This window comes from Ahaetulla prasina, chromosome 1 (genome assembly GCF_028640845.1).
Source record: "Ahaetulla prasina isolate Xishuangbanna chromosome 1, ASM2864084v1, whole genome shotgun sequence".
NCBI classification, from domain to species: Eukaryota; Metazoa; Chordata; class Lepidosauria; order Squamata; family Colubridae; genus Ahaetulla; species Ahaetulla prasina.
Genome location: NC_080539.1, coordinates 55,178,857 through 55,205,842, shown reverse-complemented (window position 1 = coordinate 55,205,842; position 26,986 = coordinate 55,178,857). Strand labels below are relative to the sequence as shown.

Here is a 26,986-nt window from a genome sequence, read left to right as displayed (position 1 = left end):
AAGATACTTCCAATTTTATGTGGGAGAAAACCCGAATAACCAAAGACCTACACACACACACACACACACACACACACACACACACACACACACATAAAACAAACATTTCTTAGGCCTAATTTTGGCATAAGAATTTTGGATATCAAATAGATTCTCTCCAACAATTATTCCTTAACAAAATTCAATTTCCATTTTTAAGTCTGGCAAGAGGGAATGCCTCCAAAGTTCAAGCTATTAACTGAGCACCGCTTAGAAGGGAAGCAGCTTTCAAGATGAAGAGCTAAACTTTTGATTTATCACCTTTGGTTTTTAGAGGAGATTCTTAATATCTAGCTGATGAAATTCATCTTTTCAAGAAATAAGTTTTTCCTCTTATTTTTCTGATGCCCAAAATAAACATCATCTTCTCTGAGAATATTTTTCCTTTCCTTTTTTTTCTTAGCCTGGTTATCCAACAAAGGAGAGAGCTGAAAATCAAGTTTGTATCACCAATCACTAGGGATCTGTATCTCTAATTACATCTCTTTGTCTGACTTTAATTGTTAATTGCAAATTTCTTTGGTAGCCATTCCTAACTGAAAATTGCAGCAGGGTGTTAAACGAACTAAATCAGGAAAATGAGCGGGATAGAAACACATAAAGTCAAATAAAGACTACAAATCATTTCATCTTACAAAACACCGACCTACCAATTTTTTATTCAGTATGACAGAGAGGGAGATGACTTTCATTCAAACTCCCACCAAAATTTCTGGTGATTTTCTAAATTGTATGTAGATGTTGGCTGGTCTTAACCAATCCCTTCCCCCTGCCCCCCAAAAATATGCTTCCTTGTGTCTATCCCAGGAAGTAAATAAGTGCATTAAAAAGTGCCCCTCCTAGTATCTAATCTAGAAATTTAGATTTTGCACTAGGACTATAGAGCTGCAGGCACATTTGATTTAATGAGTGCCAAGAGATAGTACATGGGCACCACACGTCTTCCAAATCATTTTTCTTCATTTTTCTCCTGTCAAATCTAATAGTTCTAATCTGCAATACTGGAGCAAATACTTTTTGAAAACCTCTCTGTATAGATTCTGTTGCCACCTCAGATATGCTCATACAGAATTTACAGAAAGATTTGTTTTGAAGGCAATGCCCTCTCATACAGGACAGTGAGGAAAAAAGAGCATAAATATCTGTGAACTTTAACATCAGTAATAAGAAGAATCTTAGTGACATGCATTTATGACATTTCATGGGTACCATAAACACTAGGATAAGCCGAGGAAAGAAACAACTAATGTCTATCTGCTAAATTAAACCATTCTCCAATTGTATTACATTTCAAGTGGATACTCAAGTTATGCTATTCTATTATTCTATTACAATTACTATTTTGATTCGAGTAACTCATGTATGTTCTACTGAAACATGCTCTATTAATGCTCTGTATCACTACCGGTTGCTTCTTCTCATTCTATTTTGTTTCTTCCATTTTAACACCTTTCTATTGTGTTGCTGAGACAAAATTCAACTACTACACTTCACTGACTGTTTAAGTTTAGTATTTTCTACTATACCTTCCAAGCATATTTTTCAAGAAGCTATTTATACTGTCCATTTAGTACAAATATTTTTGAACTGAGCTTCTGGAAAACTCAGCTTTCCTTTCGACATTATGAACTATTCTAAAACAAAATCACATTGCTATTATCATAGCCCACACCTCGTCATTTTCAAAACAGCAGCAATCATAGAATCCTTCTATGCTAAAATGTTATTGTTGAACACTTATATGGGGTTTCAGATTAGTCAAAACCAGGTTTAGATTCAATCTGTTCCCATGAATTATACGTTTCTTGTGATGACTGAGTTCTCAGTTGAAATATGAGGATATTAAAATAATGAAGGATATTCTTATCAATACCTTTGTTTTCTATACATAAAGATAGATTATCAGTTCAAAAACCAGATACAAAAATAATTTGAAATGTTAGTGGTTAAAACATCTAACATCCTAATGATAATTGTTTATATAAACCACCTTGTTATTGGCTACATTAATTATTATTTCAACATTCTAAAAACTGTTATGCTATCTCCTCCTAGTGGAAAAAATGAAGAATAGCAGGAGTCACTTTACAGAAGTAATTCCATTTATTGGATGCTAGCTTCTTTCAAGAGCTCAGGGTGGCATACATAATACTCCTTCTCTACTGTTTTCCCTGTTATCACAACCTTGTGAGGTTGAGCAATAATAAGAGCAATAATATATCAGATACATGTAACATTTATTCTTGTACATATCAAGTACAACCAAAATTATTCCAAGCATGTTGAGTAACTTAATTCCAACTCTAAAAAACTCATCCAAAGGAGAAAGTTGAACAATTAAAGCATTAGTACATTTTCATGTTACTGAACTGGTGACAATATATGTGTTTAATCACTAAATAGAAGCATACAAAGTTTTATTTTGTTTATAGTAACCAAGAAGCTTGAGGCACAGGGCAGGTCTCCAAACTTGGCTACTTTAACTTGTGGACTTCAAGTCCCAGAATTCCTCAGGCAGCATAGCTGGCTGAGGAATTCTGGGAGTTGGCATCCTTAAGTCTTAAAGTTGCCAAGTTTGAAACCCCTGGCATAGTGACCTCTGACTGAGAAAAGAATTTTCTACTTCTATTTTCTATATCCACTTTTCTACTTTCTATTTTCTCAATTGAGGGGATGAGCATTTTAGGTGCATTAAGCCAATCCAAGCCTTACATGCTTTTCCCCTTGATTTCTCACTGAAAATTGGCAGAAAATTACACAGCACTTTCAACAAATCTTTTTTGCAATATGATCTCAGGGTCTCTGGGGTTCCAGGAAAAGGAAAGGAAAATGTACAGCATGCAGCTATTGAAACCTGCCATAAGTTATGCAAAGAGGATCTTCTGGTAGTGCAGATGTTATTGAAGTAGGTAGGTACAGTATATTGTGAATTATATGATGGAATGGCAGATACTACTTATCTAAACCTTTTCAAAGTGGGTGATCTCCAACGCGAACCAATTTCTGAAAGTTTCAGAAGTCATGTTAGCTGGAAAATTCTTTTGAGTTAAAACTCAATTTGGGGAAAATATACTATATACCATGTAGAAGTTACTTTAGAAGCAATTTTTTTAAAAAATCTTCAATTTTTAGACTTTTTGGAGAAAGTTAACACATAAGTTATAGATTCATTATATAAATTGGCTTCCAGGACATCACATATTTCTGCACCTCATTGTTGCCAATGAGCACCACAATAGATTACATTTTCCCAGATATTTAGCTGCTAAGAATCAAGACAACTTGATGTACATAATCAATTGAATCAAACAAACCATGAAAAAAGATATGTTGGCATATCAGATATGCCAGCCTACACATTCATCACAAACCCATTTATTCTTATGCAGATTATTTTATGTTGCTTTTTCCATTGTATGGATTGCAAAGAATCTTATATCTATCTATTCCCTATTCTAAGAAAAATGTGCACAAGCAAACTGACTCAGTGCAATACTCTGCTTGGGACTGTAGGAAAATAGTTACATATTTTATACTTTTTATTTCAATTTATTGAAAACTACAAAAGCAAAAAATAACACTTAAAGATAATAGGGATGAAGTTGAGACTTACCTTGAGAAGCTTGGAAGACTTCATAGAAAGAATAAAAATGAGAGCCAAAAGAAAGAAACAAGTAAAGACACAATTCCCATCTAGGCAAAATCTCCGACTGGAAGAACATTTTTAGGCTTCTCAACACCTAGGAGGACATCCTAGCCATACACCTAAAAACAATGAAATAACATGTTTAATATTTAGTTAGCCCCACATAGAAACGTCAGATAGGACCACAGAAACTTGAGGAAGAATTTCAAATTTTATTTTTCAAAACTTTTTCTCCTTTTCTTTATCTTGCAGACAATGGAAGAGGAATAATTTAGGCTTATAGTTTGGGTTCCTAAGAGACTAAGAAGAAATGTTGTAATGTAAAAATAGAAGCCCTGTGCATCAACACAGATCGATCGACAGACAGACAGACAGACAGACAGACAGACAGACAGACAGACAGAATATCTATAAAATATAAGTAAAGTAAAGAAAGACTGTTTTTTAACTAAATTCCAGACCAAAATCAGCCTTCCCCTCTTCAAAACTTTCTTCAGCTTTTTCCATTCCTGAAATGCACAAAGTAGAAGCAAAACAATTTGACCTTTCCTAGAACTTTCTGGAATGGTGGAAATCAACATGACCACAATGAGTACACAATTAGTGAAGAAGACAATATCATGGTCTGATTAGAAATAGGGCAGCTTGTTTCTGAACTACAGCTAAGAAATCATTTTTCAGAAGAAATGTATTATTAATTTTTTGTATTGATCCATTGCTTTGAACAGGAATTGGCTTGTTGCCTGAGCCTGATGTGTGGGCTGAGAGACAGAGTAACTAGCCCAAAGTCACCCAGCTAGCTTACATGCCTAAGTGGGGCTAGAACTCACAGTCTCCTAGTTTTTAGTCTAGTAGTGCCTTTGCCACTAGGCCAAACTGGCTCTCAAGAAAGAAATTTCTGAGTGAAAAAAATATGGGGGAGGGGCACAGGAAGGTATAATAGTATGTTCCTGGCTGCTGAAACACAACTAGACTAACCAACTTCCTAACAGACAGGAAGCAGCAAGTGAAGCTAAGTAGAATCACATCAGATACCTGTACAATTAGCACAGGGGCCCCCCAAGGCTGTGTGCTCTCCCCACTTCTCTCTGTATATTGACAACTGCATCTCTAATGATCCATCTGTTAAACTACTGAAGTTCGCAGATGACACAACAGTGATCAGTCTCATTCGAGACAATGATGAATCCGCATACAAACGGGAGGTTGAACAACTATCCTCATGGTGCAACCGGAACAATCTGGAACTGAACACACTCAAAACCGTAGAAATGGTGGTAGACGTTAGGAGAAAGCCTTCCATACTTCCACCTCTTACAACACAGTAGAGACCTTCAAATTTCTAGGTTCTACCATATCGCAAGATCTGAAATGGACAGCTAACATCAAAAACATCATTAAAAAAGCACAACAAAGAATGTTCTTTCTGCGCTAACTCAGAAAGCTCAAACTGTCCAAGGAACTGCTGATGCAGTTCTACAGAAGAATTACTGAGTCTGTCATCTGCACCTCTATAACTGTCTGGTTTGATTCTGCAACCCAGCAAGGCAAGACACACAGATTTCAGAGGATAATTAGAACTGCAGAAAAAACAACTGTTACCAACCTGCCTTCCATTGAGGACCTGTATACTGCACGAGTCAAAAAGAGGGCTGTGAAAATATTTACAGACCCCTCACATCCTGGACATAAACTGTTTCAACTCCTACCCTCAAAACGACACTATAGAGCACTGCACCCAGAACAACTAGATGCAAGAACAGTTTTTTCCCCAAACGCCATCACTCGCTAAACAAATAATTCCCTCAACACTGTCAAACTATTTACTAGGTCTGCACTACTATTAATCTTCTCATCGTTCCCATCACCCATCTCCTTCCACTTATGACTGTATGACTGTAAGTTTGTTGCTTGTATCCTTTATATTGAGGATATATACAGTATCAAATTATATTGATACTATTTCTTGGTTACTTATTTGTACCCTATGACTATCATTAAGTGTTGTACCTTATTAGTCTTGATGAATGTACTTTTTCTTTTATGTACACTGAGAGCATGTGCACCAAGACAAATTCCTTGTGTGTCCAATCACACTTGGCCAATAAAAAATGGGGCCTGTGGCAGGGATGGGGAAGTATGGTGGATCCTTTATCGATTTAAGTTGACTGAGGTCACTAGTGTTAAAGCAATATCAGGAAGGTTGTAGGTTCCACATTCCTATCCTTAACTATGTGGTTAAGAACAACATTAAAATGGAAACACTAAATTTTAGACAGTAATGTGATGCCCAGTTCCCTGAGAGAAAACTCTTCTAAATTCAACCAATTCCCGTTCAACTAATTTTTGACTAAACATGTATAAGTGTGTTTCATGGACCCACTAATATAGCTCAGAATATGTTCAATTTGTTCACTTCAACAAAGCTTACCTCTTCGTATATGTACACAGTAGGAGGGGAAGAAAACTTTTCCTCTCAAAGATCATATTCAGAGGCAAGATTGTGCAGTGCTCTGTGGGGACTAATAGTAGACCAAAATATCTCCATCGTTACCCAGCAGGCTGCCAGACCACAGACAAGCAGTACGAGACAATGTAATGTCTGTGAGAATAACCTTCAGAGACAGGAGGAAGAGCCACAGGTAACCTAGCCAACAATATGTCACAGTAAGAGAAATCTGAGTCTAAAGCAGGAATGGCAATAGAAAAAGCACCTCTGAAATTATCCTCTCTAGTTCTCTGAAATGTGAAACTTTCAGCCTTGCAACATTGTTACTGTATGTAAACTTACAATAAAGATAGCAGTAGTGCTCAGGGGTTTGATTTCCTGCCCTGGACTACCTGGAAGGGCTGATGGATGATCAGTTGGTGATTGGATCAGTTAATATCTTTTTTTTTTAAAGTCATCCTTATTAGTGGACAATTTTCTCCCTGTATTTTTCAGCATTACAGCTTGTAAAACATGCATTATACAAGCAAACGTGTATTTTTATTTTACAATACTTTCTACCAAACAAACAGAAGAACGTCCTACTTAGTTGATGAACCTAATAGCAGGTGGCATTTGAACAGGGAACTCATTACACTACCAAAAGCCACACAAAGATGCCAGAGGATAGTCCGTCCACTGTGGCACGGGCTGATCCCACAAGAGGAAACAGGCGTCTGTGAACACGCTGAGACTCACTTCTAAGCAAACCTGGCTAGGAGGGCCATATTAAAGCACATTTTGCTCTCTAATTCTGGCTTTGGCGAAGACTCTTGAGAGAGTCCCTTGGACCCCCAGGAGATCAAATCAACCCATCAATCCCAAAGGAAAACAACCCTGTGTGCTTTGGAAGGAGAGCTACTGAAGTTGAAGCTCAAGTACTCTGGCCACCTAATGAGAAGGTTCACTAGAAAAGACCCTCATGTTGAGACAGATTGAAGGCAAGAGGAGAAGAGGGATGGCAGAGCATGAAATGGTTAGATATGATAATCAACGCAATGAACAAGAATTTGTGCAGAAGCCGGGAAACATTGGAGGGGGGTGGGCTGATGTGCTATAGTCCAGGGGTCTCCAACTTTGGCAACTTTAAGTCTGGAGAACTTCAACTCCCAGAATTCCCCAGACGACTCCTGGTTCCAGACGCTGATGCCAATATATACGGGGGCAGCGCTCGGATACGTTTGGTGGATTTCTTGCCCCCTGCACAGAAACGATGCACCTTCAACCACCTTTCTTTGTGATTTCATCCGGCACGCAGCGCCAGGGCCTTTCAAAGTCTCCAGCCGCGAAAACTTCCGGCCAGCAGCATCCCTTCTCCCTGACAAAGGAGCTTTGGAGAGCAGAAACCAGTATCCGGGCCGGAGATCGCAGTTGCAACCTTTTAACTAAGGAACAGACGCGAGACAAAACAAAACGCACCGACCTGCCACATCGCCCGCCTCCTTGCGCGGCAGCAGCCCAGCCTTTCACGCTTCCGGCTCCGGCCCAATAAGCCACGACCCCGCCTCTTCTTGGCCGAAGGCGGGGAGTTTCCCCGGCTCCGAACTGCGGGCTTTTTCGGCGGTCGTTTTATTCGGGTGTAAACGGAGGGAGTCGTTTCTTTCCGCCCGTGCAGGAATAACTCAGGAGACGCGCCTCAACACTCCTTTACATCAGGGGTCTCCAACCTAGGCAACTTTAAGCCTGGCGAACTTCAACTCCCAGAATCCCCAGCTGGGGGATTCTGGAAGTTGAAGTCCGCCAGGCTTAAAGTTGCCCAGGTTGGAGACCCCTGCTTTACACTGTTTCTCTCCCTCCTCTGTTAGTATCTGGCGAGCAGCGATGAGGAGCAAGATGACCTAAGTAGTTGCATTGCAAGGGTGATGGTTGGCTGCAACCTGCAGGCTTAGCTTTGCTTACATATTTTAATTGGTACCTTAACCTCGAGGTGGTGGGAACTCAAAAAAAAAATGTTCAACCTCTGGGGATTAAATTTTAACCGATTTCGGGGTTTTTTGTTTTTTTGTTTTTTTGCTGCTTTGAAGTTCATTGAAATCGGAAACTGGGAAAGCTGAGCCTTGTTTTGTTTGGAGCCCCTTTCATCCCTGGGGGTATGAATTAGCTGTCTTGGGCAAAAAGCCCATGCAAAGGTCAGGGAGGAAATAATGGGAACTTGGGTCTAACACAAAAGATAGTAACAATTTGAGGAAGATTGCTATAATCCAGTGCTTCTCAAATAGTGGGGGACGCCCCCCAGGGGGAGTGCGAGGCTCCGTAAAGGGGGGCGCGTTTGACCTTGGCAAACACTGTCATAACAAGCTAAGCCCCGTATTTACAGTTGCGCGGGGGGCGCGAAAAATGTTTTCTTCTTCCTAGGGGGGCATGACAGAAAATAATTGAGAAGCACTGCTATAATCAAATAATAATCTAGACTAGGGTCTCCAGCCTTGGCAATTTTAAGACCTGTGGACTTCAACTCCCATAATTCTTTGCTGGCTGAGGAATTCTGGGAGTTGAAGTCCACCAGGCTTAAAGTTGCCAAGGTTGGAGACCCCTGCTCAAGACCATTTCCTTGAATGGTGTTTTGTGTTGCACTCCTATTTGTGCCTGTGATCTTAGAGAATGGCAATGGATAACTGCTCTGTTCACTGTGCAAATTCCGATTGCCAGAAGGCACTAATGTATATATAGTCCAATTTAGAACTATATAAAATGCTGGGAACAATCATCAGGAGTGTTAGGGCTTCTCTATAGGAGAGGTGTCAAACTCACAGAGCATGGCCCAGGTACATCATGCACTGGTCATGCCCATCCCCAGTTTAGTGAAGGGGAGGAGTTGCAATAGGCCATGTGATGACAATGAGAGGGTGTGCGTTTGACACCCCTGCTCTATAGCATCTAGATCAGGGATCCTATTTACCTATTGGAAACCAATGACTGGATGCACTAATGAGACAATTTCAGCCAATAAACAGAGGTTGAATCCTGAGAAGATGGAATCTGGCAGATTGATAGATCCTGGATTCAGAGTGATGATGGCTGCCGGGGCCAGAAAAATGTAACCGTGTAATCTATAAAGTGTTAGTACCACTTTATAATGCCTTGGTAAGGCCACACTTGGAATATTGCATCCAGTTTTGGTCGCCACGATGTAAAAAAGATGCTGAGACTCTAGAAAGAGTGCAGAGAAGAGCAACAAAGATGATTAGGGGACTGGAGGCTAAAACATATGAAGAACAGTTGCAGGAACTAGGTATGTCTAGTTTAATAAAAAGAAGGACTAGGGGAGACATGATAGCTGTGTTCCAATATCTCAGGGGTTGCCACAAAGAAGAGGGAGTCGGGCTGTTCTCCAAAGCACCTAAGGGTAGAACAAGAAGCAATGGGTGGAAACTGATCAAGGAAAGAAGCAACTTAGAACTAAGGAGAAATTTCCTGACAGTTAGAACAATTAATAAGTGGAACGACTTGCCTGCAGAAGTTGTGAATGCTCCAACACTGGAAATTTTTAAGAAAATGTTGGATAGCCATCTGACTGAGATGGTGTAGGGTTTCCTGCCTGGGCAGGGGGTTGCACTAGAAGGCCTCCAAGGTCCCTTCCAACTCTGTTGTTATGTTATGTTATAAGGATCCAGGGCAAGAAGGAGGAAGCCATTGGGAGACATTCCTACAATTCACCCAAAGGAGAATTCCCATAGAGTCTGTTGGGACATTATCAAAGCTGAAAGGTGACATTTCATCACTGGAAGAAGAAATAATTCTATGGTGAACACCTAACTCAAATCCCTGAAGGAAGAAATTAGGAGAAGCAAGTCTCTGGGGAAAAGAAGGAGGAGAGATAGTAAAAGCGATCAAAGTCTGAGAGAGAAAATGTATCTAACACATACAGTTGTATGTTGTAATAACAAAGTGTTCACTAGTAACAAATAATTGAGGACTGAGAACAGGAGGGGTGAAGTAAAGGATGTATTGTTTAGGTTCACTTAAAATAATTGAGTTACTATAATATAAAAAAGAAACTCTTAGAAATGCACAGTAAGGTGACACAAATAACAAATCGCTGTCCTTAGAATGGGAATATCTAGGCAACTTTAATACTTACGGACTTAACTCAGTGGTGGGTTGCTCCTGGTTTGCCCCAGTTCGGGCGGCGAGAGGCTCCTCCCACCTGCCCAGACATCCTCAAAAACGTCCTCAAAAACTGTCTATGCATGCACAGAAGCTTCTGCGCCACACGCTCACAAAGTGAGCACACACGCCTGCACGCTACCAATAGCGAACCAGTAGTGCTGAGATTTGAAACCCACTACTGACTTAACTCCCAGAATTCCCCAGGCAGCATGAGAAATTGTCTGGCTGGGTAATTCTGGGAGCTGAAGTTCATAATTCTGAAAGTTGCCAAGGTTGGATACCCTTGATCTAGAGCAGGGGTGTCAAACTAATGTCATCATGGCGGTGTCATGTGACATATCGGGACATTTTCCCCCTTTGCTAAATTGGGCGTGGGCATGGCCTCCGGCCTGCTTTGCTGGCTGAGGGATTCTGGGAGTTGAAGTCCACAAGTCTTAAAGTTGCCAAGGTTGGAGACCCCTGATCTAGAGTATTTTGTATACATTTGTAAAGTCCTTTTTGAATAAAAGTCTGATCTCTGCCTCACTGCCATCATCCATTACAAAACAAAAAACAAAACCCACAACAACTTACCATTTTATCCACACTTTCCATTAATAATATTGGGTAGTAATATTGGGTGCATGACTTGTTTTCCTGTCTTTTAAATGAACATGGTTTCAATATATAGTTTTAATATTTTATATAACAATTTTATTGTACACCAGTTTGAGATGCAATTGTACTGGTTTTATTGTAAACCAGTTTGAGATGCAATTGTATAATAAGCAGTATAGAAATATATTTAAAGACTAAATTAAAAATATTATTTTCCACATGATAAAAGGAGGGAAGATGACTTTGTAGGACTATGGCCTTCACAGACTTCTGGGTGTAGTAGAAACTTTTTCTTCCTCAGATGTCAAGTTTATATTCTGTATCTCTGCTTCCACAGTACATCAACTACAACATGATTTGGATGGAAATGGCTTGATTGCAATTACCCATTTACTAACTATCTCTCATTTACACTATAGTATTGTTCTTATATAGAATTCATTAGAATAGAATAGGAATATAGAATAGGAATAGAATAGGAATGGAATGGAATGGAATGGAATGGAATTCTTTATTGGCCAACTGTGATTGGACGCACAAAGAATTTGTCTTCGGTGCATAAACTCTCATTGTACATAAAAGTGGTAAATCATGATGATAATCATAAAAATACATTCTTCGTAAATCATAAGATACAACACTTAGTGATAGAATCAACATAAATCCTCTTGTGGGCCTCTTGTGGCTCAGACTGTTAAGACAGCCTGTTATTAACACAGCTGCTTGCAATTACTGCAGATTCTAGTCCCACCAGGCCCAAGGTTGACTCAGCCTTCCATCCTTTATAAGGTAGGTAAAATGAGGACCCAGATTGTTGGGGGCAATAAGTTGACTTTGTATATAAATATACAAATAGGATGAAGACTATTGCTAACATAGTGTAAGCCGCCCTGAGTCTTCGGAGAAGGGCGGGATATAAATGTAAATTTAAAAAAAAATCGTACTAGAAAACTAAATAAAACAATATAAATTGTAAAGATACAAGCGACAAAGTTATAGTCATAAGTAGAAAAGGAGATAGGTAATAGGAAACATGAGAAGAAGCATAGTAATACAGCCTTATTAAATAGTTTGACAGTGTTGTGGGAATTAGTTGTTTAGCAGAGTGATGGCATGGGGGTAAAAACTGCCCCTGTATCTAGTTGTTCTGGTGTACAGTGCCCTATAGCATTGTTTTGAGATTAGAAGTTGAAACAATTTATGTCCAGAATGTGAAGTGTCTGTAGATATTTTCACAACCGTCTTTTTGATTCATGCAGTATACAGGTCCTCAATGGAAAGCAGGTTGGTAGCCATTGATTTTTCTGCAGTTCTAATTATCCTCTGAAGTCTGTGTCTGTCTTGTTGGGTTGCAGAACCAAACCAGACAATTATAGAGGTGCAGATGACAGACTCAATAATTTCTCTGTAGAACTGAATCAGCAGTTCCTTGGGTAGTCTGAGCTTTCTGAGTTGGTGCAGAAAGAACATTCTTTGTTGTACTTGTTTGATGATGTTTTTGATGTTAGTTGTCCATTTTAAGGAACTGTTTTATAGTTCAGAAAATAGTCACAAAAAGTCTTTCTTATCTATCTCTGTCTGTCTGTCTTTCTATTCCATTTCTAAAAGGTAAAGGTAAAGGTTCCCCCCACACATGCATGCTAGTTGTTTCCGGCTCTAGGGGTGGTGCTCATCTCTGTTTCTAAGCTGAAGAGCTATCCAAAGACGTCTCCATGGTCATGTGGCTGGCATGACTAAATGCCATAGGTGCATGGAGCTCTGTTACCTTCCCACCAAAGCGGTGCCTATTTTTCTACTTGCATTTTTTACATGCTTTCAAACTGTTAGGTTGGCAGAAACTGGGACAAGTAACAGGAGCTCACTCCATTATGTGGCGCTAGGGATTCGAACCGCTGAGCTGCCAACCTTCTGATCAACAAGCTCGGCATCTTAGCCGCTGAGTCCCAATTCCATTTCTATAGCCACCCAACTAAGCCAGATGACCTCAAATTGACATCATCTCCAGAGACCCTGTCCCAACTCCCCTCTTCAAATAAAAGGTGGCAATTGAGAGATGGCATCTTCAGTGATAACTCCCTACTTATGGTATAGGGGTTTTTTTTCACAAACCTTTGCCTGCTGCCCTGTCTGTGGTCTTTCCAACACATTTTATCCACTCGTCTTTTAAAAAAATGAAATATTTTAGATTGAGCTCCCTTACAGAGGAATTATTGAGTCTGTCATTTGCACCTCTATAACTGTCTGGTTCAGTTCTGCAACCCAACAAGAAAGACACAGACTTCAGAGGATAATTAGAACTGCAGAAAAAATAATTGCTACCAACCTGCCTTCCATGGAGGACCTGTATACTGCACGAATCAAGAAGAGGGCTGTGAAAATATTTACAGATCCCTCACATCCAGGACATAAACTGTTTCAACTCCTACCCTCAAAACGACGCTATAGAGCACTGCACAACAGAACAACTAGACACAAGAACAGTTTTTTCCCCGAAGGCCATCACTCTGCTAAACAAATAATTCCCTCAACACTGTCAAACTAGTTACTAAATCTGCACTACTATTAATCTTCTCATTGTTCCCATCACCAATCTCTTTCCACTTATGACTGTATGACTGTAACTTTGTTGCTAGCAATCCTTATGATTTATATTGATATATTGACCATCATTTGTGTTGTAAATGTTGTACCTTGATGAAGGTATCTTTTCTTTTATGTACACTGAGAGCATATGCACCAAGACAAATTCCTTGTGTGTCCAATCACACTTGGCCAATAAAAAATTCTATTCTATTCTATTCTTTCAAATTATTTGATAGTTTTTAACAATGTTAATTTCCTATACACTGGACTGTTGTACTACCTTTCTGAATTACTCAGAGAACAGTAAGTAAATATTGATCAGCTGGCAAACATGAGAGGTCAGTGTGGTTTAATTTTATGTTACAAACAACTTCAAGCAGAGTCACCAAATGCCATCTGTGGTCCTGCGATCAGCATTCGTTTTCGTAGGGGAGACCTGTAGTGATTGAACACCATGTCCACTAGATGGCGGCAGAGTACAAAATGTGCCCTGTAAAAGTCAAGTTTAAGATGACTTAAGCTCAGGCAATGTTACTGTACTAAAAGGCATATAGTCAGCTGACGCATATGAGAAGAAATTGCTGGGGAAATCATGCATATTTATTATACCGGCATCCGCCACCATTTTCTGATAGATGAAGAGGTACTGTCAAATTAAGTAGGTCAGTACATTGATCATCCCTGACAGTGATCTCATCTGGAAGAGCCGACTCCCTTGGCATCTCAGAATCGCTCTTCCCTTCCTATGCAACCTGACTTCCCTCAGCCCATCCCAGAAGAAAGAGGGCAGATTTCCTAGCCTTGGTTTATCAGGCTGCCTCCGGTCAGTTTGTAACCTGGGTCAACACAGATTCTCCATATTTTTAACCCAAACAAATTCCAAGTTCTGCATGCATTTCTTAATGTCAAGTCAAAATGAGAATAGAACTCCTGTTTGAATCTCCTTGGTGAGAAGTGATTTTATTTCCTGTTCATTCTCTCTCACTGTCTTTTATTCATGGTTGGATACCTCCTGCCCTTTTTTCCTATTTTACTTTTGGATTATTCTTTCTTTTCTTTTTTTTTTGAAAGACAGCATTTTCTTTATCTTATTTTCAGTTACTTATGGGTACCAAAATTCCAAAATCTTGAACTGTATTGACCTTTTTTGCTTTTCTTGAAGAGCCATTTTAAACACCTAATGCTCCTAGTGTTATAAGCAGATGATCAGATTATAACATAGGTGGATCAATGCTAAAGTAATTCATCTCAGAATTAACACACAAGAAGCATGTATGTCTATTTTTACACACACAGTCTATGGTTTTAATATTTTTATAATCTGTTATTATTATTGAGATGTATATTCCAACTTTTCTCCGCATGCTCAATGAAGGATACATGGAACTCTTCCCTCTGGTTTTGCCTGTATTGGCTGGCAAGAGAATACTGGGTATTGAAGTTCAAAGATAATTTAAAAAATATTAAAGCAGAGTTTATGGGCACATATTCCACAGAAACAAAAATGACTAGTCCCATCAAATATCCATTGACACGTTTTAGTATATTTTTAGTCATTTATACAGTGAACCAAACTTAGCAGAGGATATGTGGATTGGACAGGATTACCTCCCTTTAAAAAAAAAGTAATGTATTTTGTATTGAAAATACCAAATGAATAAGATAGAAAAAATATACATTAAAAGGTGTGGTGTTTACCAAAAGAGGCAGTTTAGCTGCCAAGTTAAATACAATTTAGTCAAGGCTAACTTGCACTTCCTTTCAGAGTATCCAAATGTGACTACCAAGTGGAAAATATTCAGTTTCATCACACTATGGATCCTTCCATCTGCTCCTTGTTTGATTTGGCTTTTCTGGAACTAATATTTCATTAACTAGTCTGGCTTTAAGGAGAATTTCATCTCTGCACTGAGTATTTTCTCCCAGTCTAGCTAGCTGTGCATGAAGTAATGGTTTTTCATGTCCTGCAGACTTAAGACCTAAATCTATTTGGGGGGGGGATATGTGTGTGTGTGTCTCATATCTCTTTTTCAGATTCTGATTCTCCATTGCTCCATTCTCCTGCATTAGGGTTGTTCAGAAAATTATAACTCTGAAGACAAAGGTTAACTACACCATCCTGCAATCACCCGGAATAATATCTCTGTGTTGGAATAGATGAGTCCAAGATTACCGTAGGTGAAGTGTTGGTACCTCTTTATAATGCCTTGATAAGATCAGACTTGAAATATTGTATCCCATTTTGGTTGCCATAATATAAAAATGATGTTGAGATTTTGGAAAGAGTGCAAAGAAGAGCAACAAAAATGATTAGGGGACTGGAGGCTAAAACATGAAGAATGGTTGCAGGAATTGGGTATGTCTAATTTAATGCAAAGAAGAAATTGCTGGGAAATCATGCATATTTATTATACCGGCATCAGCCACCATTTTCTGATAGATGAAGAGGTACTGTCAAATTAAGTAGGTCAGTACATTGATCATCCCTGACAGTGATCTCATCTGGAAGAGCCAACTCCCTTGGCATCTCAGAATCGCTCTTCCCTTCCTATGCAACCTGACTTCCCTCAGCCCATCCCAGAAGAAAGAGGGCAGATTTCCTAGCCTTGGTTTATCAGGCTGCCTCCGGTCAGTTTGTAGCCTGGGTCAACACAGATTCTCCATATTTTTAACCCAAACAAATTCCAAGTTCTGCATGCATTTCTTAATGTCAAGTCAAAATGAGAATAGAACTCCTGTTTGAATCTCCTTGGTGAGAAGTGATTTTATTTCCTGTTCATTCTCTCTCACTGTCTTTTATTCACGGTTGGATACCTCCTGCCCTTTTTTCCTATTTTACTTTTGGATTATTCTTTCTTTTTTTTTGAAAGACAGCATTTTCTTTATCTTATTTTCAGAGTGAGCTCCTGTTACTTGTCCCAGTTTCTGCCAACCTAAGGTATTGACCTTTTTTGCTTTTCTTGAAGAGCCATTTTAAACACCTAATGCTCCTAGTGTTATAAGCAGATGATCAGATTATAACATAGGTGGATCAATGCTAAAGTAATTCATCTCAGAATTAACACACAAGAAGCATGTATGTCTATTTTTACACACAAAGTCTATGGTTTTAATATTTTTATAATCTGTTCTTATTATTGAGATGTATATTCCAACTTTTCTCCGCATGCTCAATGAAGGATACATGGAACTCTTCCCTCTGGTTTTGCCTGTATTGGCTGGCAAGAGAATACTGGGTATTGAAGTTCAAAGATAATTTAAAAAATATTAAAGCAGAGTTTATGGGCACATATTCCACAGAAACAAAAATGACTAGTCCCATCAAATATCTATTGACACGTTTTAGTATATTTTTAGTCATTTATACAGTGAACCAAACTTAGCAGAGGATATGTGGATTGGACAGGATTATCTCCCTTTAAAAAAAAAGTAATGTATTTTGTATTGAAAATACCAAATGAATAAGATAGAAAAAATATACATTAAAAGGTGTGGTGTTTACCAAAAGAGGCAGTTTAGCTGCCAAGTTAAATACAATTTAGTCAAGGCTAACTTGCACTTCCTTTCAGAGTATCCAAATGTGACTACCAAGTGGAAAATATTCAGTTTCATCACACTATGGATCCTTCCATCTGCTCCTTGTTTGATTTGGCTTTTCTGGAACTAATATTTCATTAACTAGTCTGGCTTTAAGGAGAATTGCATCTCTGCACTGAGTATTTTCTCCCAGTCTAGCTAGCTGTGCATGAAGTAATGGTTTTTCATGTCCTGCAGACTTAAGACCTAAATCTATTTGGGGGGGGGGGGGGATATGTGTGTGTGTGTCTCATATCTCTTTTTCAGATTCTGATTCTCCATTGCTCCATTCTCCTGCATTAGGGTTGTTCAGAAAACTATAACTCTGAAGACAAAGGTTAACTACACCATCCTGCAATCACCCTGAATAATATCTCTGTGTTGGAATAGATGAGTCCAAGATTACCATAGGTGAAGTGTTGGTACCTCTTTATAATGCCTTGATAAGATCAGACTTGAAATATTGTATCCCATTTTGGTTGCCATAATATAAAAATGATGTTGAGATTTTGGAAAGAGTGCAAAGAAGAGCAACAAAAATGATTAGGGGACTGGAGGCTAAAACATGAAGAATGGTTGCAGGAATTGGGTATGTCTAATTTAATGCAAAGAAGAAATCTAGGGGTGACATGATAGCAATGTTCCAATATCTAAGGAGTCTGCCACAAAGAAGAGGGAATCAACCTATTCTTCAAAGTACCTTAAGGCAGGACAAGAAGCAATGGATGGAAACTAATCAAGGAGAGAAGCAACCTAGAACTAAGGAGAAGTTTCCTGACAGAACAATCAGTAGAATGACATGACTCCAGAAGTTATGAATGAAGATTTTAAGAAGAGATTGGATAACCCTTTGTCTGAAATGGGTGATGGCGAACCTATGGCACGCCTGCCAGAGGTGGCATGCAGAATTCTCTCTGTGGGCACATGTGCTGTTGCCAGCTGATCTTCGCACATGCCGGAGCCCCAGAAACCAGACGACCAGGTGGCCGGCATGCATATGCACATCACCCAGCTGGTCTTCGAGTTTCCGGGGCTCTGGCGCATGCACACCAGTGGTGGGTTTCAAAACTTTTTACTACCGGTTCTGTGAGTGTGGCTTGGTGGGCATGGCAGGGGAAGGATACTGTAAAATCTCCATTCCCTCTCCACTCCAGGGGAAGGTTGCTGAAAAATCCCCATTTCCTCCCGATCAGCTGGGACTTGGGAAGCAGAGAATAAATGGGGGCGGGGCCAGCCAGAGACGGCATTTACTGATTCTCTGAACTACTCAAAATTTCTGCTACTGGTTCTCCAGAACTGGTCAGAACCTGTTGAAACTCTCCTCTGATGCGCACACGTTCTGGTTTGGGCACTTGGTGCTGAAAAGGTTTGCCATCACTGGGTGCTTGAACAGGGGTTGGACTAGAGGAGCTCCAAGGTCCCTTCCAACTCTACTATTTTGTTAAGTTGGGGGTTGGGAAGATATTTTGATCATGCAATTATGATCAGTTGCCAAGCAAGTCTGATTTCCAGAAGAATAGTATTACATTAGGGAGGGAAGAATTCTTCTCATAAGCATTCTGTGACCCCTGAACATTCTGCCAATTTTAATTTTAAAAAAATCAATTTTGGAGGGGAAATTATGGGGTTGATCTTCTTTCAGATGCAAAGTGAGAAGAGGAGAAAGGAAGAAGAGATATTGTTGGTGACCCAAATCTAATGGTATTGACTTTTCATCATCTCATGACTTATTGACTACAAAAGGGCAGTAGGGTGTAGATAGAGATTTAAGGAATTACTCTGTCTGTCACTCTGCCTGCTCTGTATCCAAGAAAAACTAATGTGAGCTCACTTCCTTCTGCATTTGGAGAGAGAAAGAGAGGGAGTTGTCTGACTCATCTCTTGATAGGATATAGTTAGGTAGGGGATACGTTTTGCCTATCAGTATAATGTATTTCCAGTAAATAAATTTGCTTTCTGTTACAATTATAAACCCGTTTCACTAATCTTTGCTCCCAATAGATTCTCGCTCTCAGAAACACTCATACCTACTTCAACTTCCAAAAGATTGAATGGGAAGAAAGAGGAAATTAGTTTATTCCCTGAAAGTACCTGCAGATGCTTTTTTTGATAACTCTTTGTCCCACTGGAATCTTAACATTTAAAAATGGCAGGTTGGCATGCTGGAAAATCTCAAGTACCATCTTCAGGTCTGAGAATATTCTCTGGAGCCCAGTTTCCAGATTTATTTGGAAGGGTGCCCAGCTGCCCAGAGAAAAGACAATGGTAAGCAAAGTAGGATGGACAGGACGTTGGCCAGAGAGCGGATTCTGAGCTGATTCTCAGATTGATAAAAAGTCTAGTAGCTGTTTCCAAAACTGACTACAGATGCGCCTGGAAGGGTGGCAAGCTTCATATAATTGTATTTTGAAGTTGGTTATGTCCTACATGGAAGCTCTTTTATGAATGAGCAATTCCCCTCCCCAGAAGTCATTTTGTGGGAGCACTCATAGTATGTCTGATGTATGATCTGAAAAGTTCAAAAGTCCCTTGCCTAGGAGATCTTGTTCTTGGAATGGTATTCATGTGTAGTACCAGTATAGCTTCTTTTGTCATTTGAACTGCTTAGTTTAGAGCTTCCTGCTCTCTCTCTCTCTCTCTCTCTCACTCTCATTCTCTCACTCACTCTGTCTCCGTCTCTCTGTCTAACTGTCTCTCTCACTCTAACTCTCTCATTCACTCTCTCACTCTGTCTCAGTCTCTGACTCTCTCTCCCCCCCTCTCACTCTGTCTCTGTCTCTCTGTCTCTCTGTCTGTCTCTCTGTCTATCTGTCTCTCTCTGTCTCTCTCTCTCTGTGTGTGTGCATGTGTGTGTGTGTGTGTTTCTCTCTGTGTCTCTGTCTCTCTCTGTCTCTCTCTCTCTCTCTCTCTCTCTCACACACACACACAGCAGACAGAAAGTCACCCATTCCATTATATAGGGAAACATTTCCATTCCATTATATAGGGACCTTTCGTCATGAGCTTAAAACATATTTATTCATTCAAGCAGGACTGGCATAAATAGTTGTTTTAAATTGGGGTTTTAATAATATTTTAAATTTTTTAAATGTTTTAATTATCGGCCGCATAGTAATAGTTCATTTTAAATTCTTTTAATTGTATATATTCTGTGTTTTATTTTGGCTGTACGCCCTGAGTCTCTCTGGACACACACACACAATAAAATAAAATAAAATAAAATAAAATAAATAAAATAAATAACATCCTGACAACTCTAAATAGGAAGAAAGGGAGGGAAGGGCAACTATCACCACAATCTTATCTCTGCCTTCTGTCCCTTTTTCCTTCAAGCCTTCTCTGTTTCTTTCATTGTATTCACATGAGGGATGATATATATTTTTCAGAATTATAGCTAAAGGCATAAAGGTGAAGGTAAAGTTTTCCCTACACATGCGTGCTAGTTGTTTCCGACTCTAGGGGGCGGTGCTCACCTCCATTCCTAAGCCAAAGAGTCAGCACTGTCTGAAGATGTCTCTGTGTGGTCATGTGGCCAGCATGACTAAATGCTGAAGGCTGTTACCTTCCCAACAAAGTGGTCCCTATTTTTCTACTTGCATTTTTTATGTGCTTTTGAACTGCTAGGTTAGCAGAAGCTGGGACAAGTAATGGGAGCTCACTCTGTTACGTGGCACTAGGGATTTGAACTGCTGGACTGCCAACCTTCTGATCGATAAGTTCAGCATCTCAGCCACTGAGCCACCGCATCCCTATTCTAAAGGCATACATCACTTATAATCAGTGGTGGGATTCAGCCAGTTCGCACCACTTCGGGAGAACCGGTTGTTAACTTTCTGAGCAGTTTGCCAAACTGGTTGTTGGAAGAAATCATTAGGGCAGAGAACCGGTTGTTAAATTACTTGAATCCCACCACTGCTTATAATGTTATAAAAATTGTATTTAATATATAAGCAGTGGTGGGCTGCTGCATAGTCACAAGGGTTCGGGCGAACCCTTAGCTCTGATCGCTGGCTAAACCCGCCCCTGTTCTATGCTATCCATTTATAACTTACATTCTGGCTCATTGGCTGGCCCAGCTGCTGTTCCCACCGGAGCTGCCTGAGCTGATTAGGAGCCTGTTTGAAGCTCCGTTTCTCTCCCAAAGGGGTGTGTGCGAGCGAAGCGGACGCGCATATGCACGCCCTCACAACCAGGGAATCCTTTGTTAAGGAAAGTGCAGCCCACCTCTGTATATAAGTTAGTCTATGTTCATCTTGCACATGAAGATACTATGCCAAATTGTGTCCACATGGGACTGCACCCCATCTATTTAATATCCTCCTCAAGGCTCCTCAAACGTCAACACTACTTTTATAAGGTTTTTAACAGAGAAGAAAAGCTCCCCAGTTACTGAGCTTTGTCACTCCTTTGTATTTTCTTTTTCTTCCCCACAGCAGAGGAAAACTGAGCCATCGGGGTAGCTGCTGTAAATTTGGTAAGGGTCCTGTTACATGTGTGCTTCTCAAGGGTTTAGAAAATGAACTACAGACAAAAGTGAAACATCTGGTTAGCATCACTGAGTAGCTGAGCAGCTCATTTTTGAACGCTTGCATGAAACCGTGGCTGATTCATCTTATACACGCCAACTAATCATACTGCACAAAGGCTGCTTAAAAATATCGATTTGAACTTCTGCGGTTATTTTTCCAACACTGAGCTTCTCCCTAGCAACACTCTTTTCATCTCTGAAAAGAGAATAAATCTCTGAAAAATTATCATTAGGATGGATTTGCTTGTTTCTAAACAAGGCATTGTTTGGCCTCAGGTCAGATAGTTTTGTTCAGCATTCTCTGCTTTAACTGGTAAAGGCTTTGGAGGTCATAGAAAGAGATTACCTGCTCCCGTATCTCTCTGTTCTTTCCCTACTGAAACTGCAAATTCAATTGCTCTGCAGGCTGAACCAGATGACCAAATTGCCATAGCACACATACAAGCTGTTGGTCTTTTTCTCAAGGAAGCCTTGATTTCTACCAGGTCCCATCCCAGCAGGATTGCAATTCCTGCTTCTCTTTTCTGGTTACATGTCAAAAGCTGTGTTATCTAACCTGCATTTCATTTCACTGTAGTCAAATACGGTACCTCCAAACCTATTAGTTATGGTGCCCTCCCCCAACCCAGCTTCTGGTTTTATGTTATTGCCCTCTATGTTCTCTATGTATTCTTACAAGTTCTCCAGTAGACTGGTGAAAAGGTGGGTTTGGTCCAGGGGTGAAATCCAATTTTTGTTACCACCGGTTCTGTGGGCATGGCTTGGTGGGCCTGGTGTGGCTTGGTGGGCATGGCAGGGGAAGGATACTGCAAAATCCTCATTCCCTTCCCACTCCTGGGGGAAGGATATTGCAAAATCTCCATTCCCACCCCACTCTGGGGCCAGCCAGAGGTGGTATTTGCTGGTTCGCCGAACTACACAAAATTTCCGCTACTGGTTTTCCAAAACCTGTCAGAACCTGCTTGATTTCACCCCTGGTTTGGTCCTTTTCAGAGGTTCACTGATGGAACGATGAAAACATGGATTTGTTTGCTAGCCTGGATCTATCTTTGTTTTTGTTTTTTCCCAACAAAGTGAATTCTACTCCCCTTCTATTCCAAGTGACAGGGTGGAAAAAGGTAAAATGATGTGGTTGTTGCTGTTTGCTGTGGTGGTTGTTTTGATAATGCAGGAAAAGTTTTTTTTAAAAAAAAGGAAGGGGAATGTACCAGTCATATTTCATAGTAAACACAGTCCAAATTTTTTCCCGAAGGCCATCACTCTGCTAAACAAATAATTCCCTCAACACTGTCAGACTATTTACTAAATCTGCACTACTATTAATCGCTTCACAGTTCCCATCGCCAATCTCTTTCCACTTATGACTGTATGACTATAACTTGTTGCTGGCAATCCTTATGATTTATATTGATATATTGATCATCAATTGTGTTGTAAATGTTGTACCTTGATGAACGTATCTTTTCTTTTATGTACACTGAGAGCATATGCACCAAGACAAATTCCTTGTGTGTCCAATCACACTTGGCCAATAAAAAATTCTATTCTATTCTATTCTATATAGCATTGTGCCATCACCATAACCAAGGAAGAGGAAAGAGGAGAAATCTGGAAAGGGGGCTGATTTCCTTTTCAGCTCCCTCACCCACGGGAGTCCGGCAGCTTAAAGCAGCAGCAAGTAGCAGCCCAGAGATTGCAGGATTCAACTTGGCCTGTCACATAAGCTAGACTATTTTGCAGAAAGAATTAACTTTCTAAGCCGGCGTAAATGCTGCTTTAGTGCTGAATAGTCGAATTACCATCTATTTAAGTGTGCAAGTATAACACACTCAATGTCCAGTATTTGCCAGGGGGAGAGATTACTAGCTTCCTAATTAGTGGCAAAAATTACTGCATTTTATCATGCAAGGTTCCTAAAATACATTTTCCGTTCCAGTCTTAGTATCTGTGCAATAAGGATACTCACAGGAATATTTTGCATAACAATACTATGCCTGCCTTCATCTCCCCCATCCAAAATCATCTTTCACATTGTCTTTTGATGTGCAGGGTAATAAGTATAGGGAATTTGAGGCATTATCTGTGGGAAATTAAAACCTCTAAAACATTTGATCTTTAGACATAATTATATAATATGATGCACGTGTTCAGTGCTGCTATTAATATTAATTTGAGCATCTACGCAGTATTTTTCTCCCATCTTCCAAATGCTTTCCTTCCGTTTCCAGTAACCCTTACAATATTTTCCAGGGGTGGGGAATTCACTAGTAAATAAGTGAATATTATTACCTTTATACTAATCCTCCCTCCCTCCCTCGCTCCTTCCCTCCCTCCGTGTGTGTGCGTGCGCGCGCGAGCACATTCCCTGCTGAGTTGAAACTGCTATCTATCTGAGATGCAGTGGCTTCCTCAGAGAGAAGATTAAAAAGACAAGGTGGTAGGTGTGATGTCGTGATACAAACCTTGTTCCTTTTGCACAGTATGTGCATCAACACTATGTGTATACTCAAATGTAGTGGGATTCATATTACAGCACAATGAATTACAATCATTTCTGCAATTTTGTCTTTTTTTTGACCCTCAGACACATATTGCAGTTGGGACTATTAAGAAATTGTTTATAACAGGGATCTCCAACCTTGGCAACTTTAAGCCTGGAGGACTTCAACTCCCAGAATACCCCAGCCAGCAAAGCTGGCTGGGGAATTCTGAGAGTTGAAGTCCACCAGGCTTAAAGTTGCCAAGGTTGGAGACCCCTGATTTATAATGCTGACAGTCTGGTCAATAAAAACCAACCCTAGAGTTCTACTTCAAATTTTTAACTGACGTAATGTACTAAGTAAAAAAAGAAATATGAGAAATTGAAAATTAAACAATACATTCTGGGTGGATTTAGGAAGCAATTCTATGGTCTCCAGAACAGGGCTCTCCAACCTTGGCAACTTTAAGACTTGTGAACTTCAACTCCCAGAATTCTTCAACCAGCAAAACTGGTTGAGGAACTCTGGGAGCTGAAGTCCACAAGTCTTAAAGTTGCCAAGGTTGGAGACCCCTGCTCCAGAAGGTATATCAATGGCCATAAGCAGTGGTGGGATCCAGCCAGTTCGCACCACTTTGGGAGAACCGGTTGTTATCTTTGTGAGCAGTTTGTCAAACTGGTTGTTGGAAGAAATCATTAGGGAAGAGAACCGGTTATTAAATTACTTGAGTCCCACCACTGGCCATAAGTGCACCATAGAACATGATCCATAAGATGAAGGTGACCATCTTTGGCAGTCGAAAGATATATCTCTGTCTGAGCGGACCAAAAAAAGGGGCCCAGTGCTTGATTTGTAAATACTTTCTGCAAGATGATAAATCCAAAGTCACAATGTATACTAAATATGGGTTGAATGCTGCAATTCTAATCCAATGAATTGAAGAAGAGAAAAAACAGATCTTTCTTCTCCTTTGTTCTCACAAGCCTGGCTTGAATTAAGTAGTTTATTTGCCAGTTCCCACCCCTCTTACCTCTATGGTATTCCCAATCATAAACATACGATATCTTTAGTGAAGCGTGCAAACCAGCATCTGCATTTCCTGTGTCGGATGAGGGGAGCACATCTTTCTCCTTCTGTCCTGGCCACTTTTTACAGAGACACAATTGAGAGCATTTTCACAAACTGCATCACTGTTTGGTTGGTGGTAGCAATGCCTCAGATAGAAGGTCCATACAGAGAGTGGTAAGGACAGCCAAGGAGATAATAGGAAGCTCGCTTCCAGTTATTCATGATCTTGCTTATAAACACTATTTGCTTAGAGTTCTAAGCATTGTTAGAGACCCCACACACCCACTTTATGGTCTGTTTCTGTTGGTCCCCTCTGGGAGGAGGTTTCGAAGTATTTCTAGCAGAACTAATGTCAGCACTCCAGAAAAACCCCCAACTCCAAGTAAAACTCTGAAGCAAGCATTTTTTCAAAGTTCTATTTACTAGAATAGGTAAACTGGCACATCTGGGAAAACCTGAATCTGAGAGCTCTGGGTTTTCCCTCAGTAAATCAAAAACCCCAAAACTCCTCAGTCGATCACATGCTCCAATCACCATCTGTCCCATCTCGAGACAACACTCCGACCACTCCTTCTCCAGATGCAGGATCGGCTTGACTGGAAGAATGCTATTATGTCTAAATGCAACCCCTCTACTAAAGCCCCCCTTCTACTTTCCCACAATGAGAAAGTGGCAGCATGGAAGCTTCCAGCCTAATATGGCTTCCAAAGCTGATAACTACCAGTTTCTGTAACAGCTTTGTTCCCTATGCCATCTGTCTGGTAAACTCTCAAGACACTGACCTTGTTGACCGAAAGGTCGGCAGTTCAGCGGTTCAAATCCCTAGTGCTTCCGTGTAACAGGCTGAGCTCCCACTACTTGTCCCAGCTTCTGCCAACCTAGCAGTTTGAAAGCACGTAAAAAATGCAAGTAAAAAAAATAGGGACCACCTTTGGTGGGAAGGTAACAGCATTCTGTGTGCCTTTGGCATTGAGTCGTGCCAGCCACATGGCCATGGAGACGTCTTCGGACAGCGCTGGCTGTTCAGCTTTGAAATGAGCACCTCCCCCTAGAGTCGGGAACAACTAGCACATATGTGCAAGGGGAACCTTTACCTTAAACAGAGCTAGATAGAAAGTGGAGAGAGAGAGAAAGAGACGATGTGGTGTAAAAGACAAGATATTAAACTGAAATCAGGGAAACCCAAATTCAAGTCCACTCATAGCCATGGAAGCTTATTGATTACAGATTTGAAAGATCTCCAGTTTGCTCTTCAAAAGTATCCCCCATTTCTTCTCCTTCATTGGATAGGCAATAGTGAACAAAACCCTCCCTGTTTATGGTCCTATACTCCCTAGTCAGGGTAAAGTCAGGGCGACCGATGGAGCTATGCATTTACTGGCCATATGCCCTTCCTGATGCCATGCGGAGTTCACAGCAGGTATTTTTTCTTTGCACCCTGATAAAGAAATATCTACCTGCTACCTAGAATTGAACTCTGAACTTTTCGAGTGGGTGGTGAGCATCTTCACCACTAGGTCACCCCACCGCTCTAGATAGGCAATCATAGATATCATTAATATTCCTGTAATTTATTCTTTCACTATATTAACACCTATGGTCTTGAATATTGCCAAACTTATTCACCTGAATTTCTGAGCAGAAGTGGATACTTTTCACATCTGGTACATACCTACAGTACAACTCTCCTTCCTTTCTATTGTTATTCCATGTCAGCAGTCCATACAGATAACCCAAAACATGGACCAAGGAAACAATTGTATGCCTTCAAGTCACTTGGTGATTTCCAGTATTGTTCTTTTTTTTTCCCTAGTCATTTTACATGGATCAAAAAAAAAAAAAAGGAAAAAAAAAGAACAAGAACACTATTT

The 26,986-nt window shown here is 40.1% G+C and overlaps 1 protein-coding gene across 9 annotated transcripts in view; it reads right to left on the bottom strand.

Annotated features, from left to right (window-relative positions):
- Window positions 1–26,986, bottom strand: part of HHAT (hedgehog acyltransferase) — a 246,873-nt gene that overhangs the window by 182,703 nt on the left and 37,184 nt on the right. For 2 of the 9 annotated variants that reach the window (XR_009152958.1, XM_058165308.1), the window contains exons 1-2: window positions 7,597–7,838; window positions 3,653–3,804 (exon numbers count right to left, since the gene is read on the bottom strand). Coding sequence is in view for 8 of the 9 variants with exons in the window: in XM_058165308.1 (XP_058021291.1) it covers window positions 3,653–3,761 (109 nt within the window). In the remaining variant the exon portion in view is untranslated. The other 7 variants (XM_058165306.1, XM_058165307.1, XM_058165302.1 and 4 more) reach the window with 6 other exon arrangements.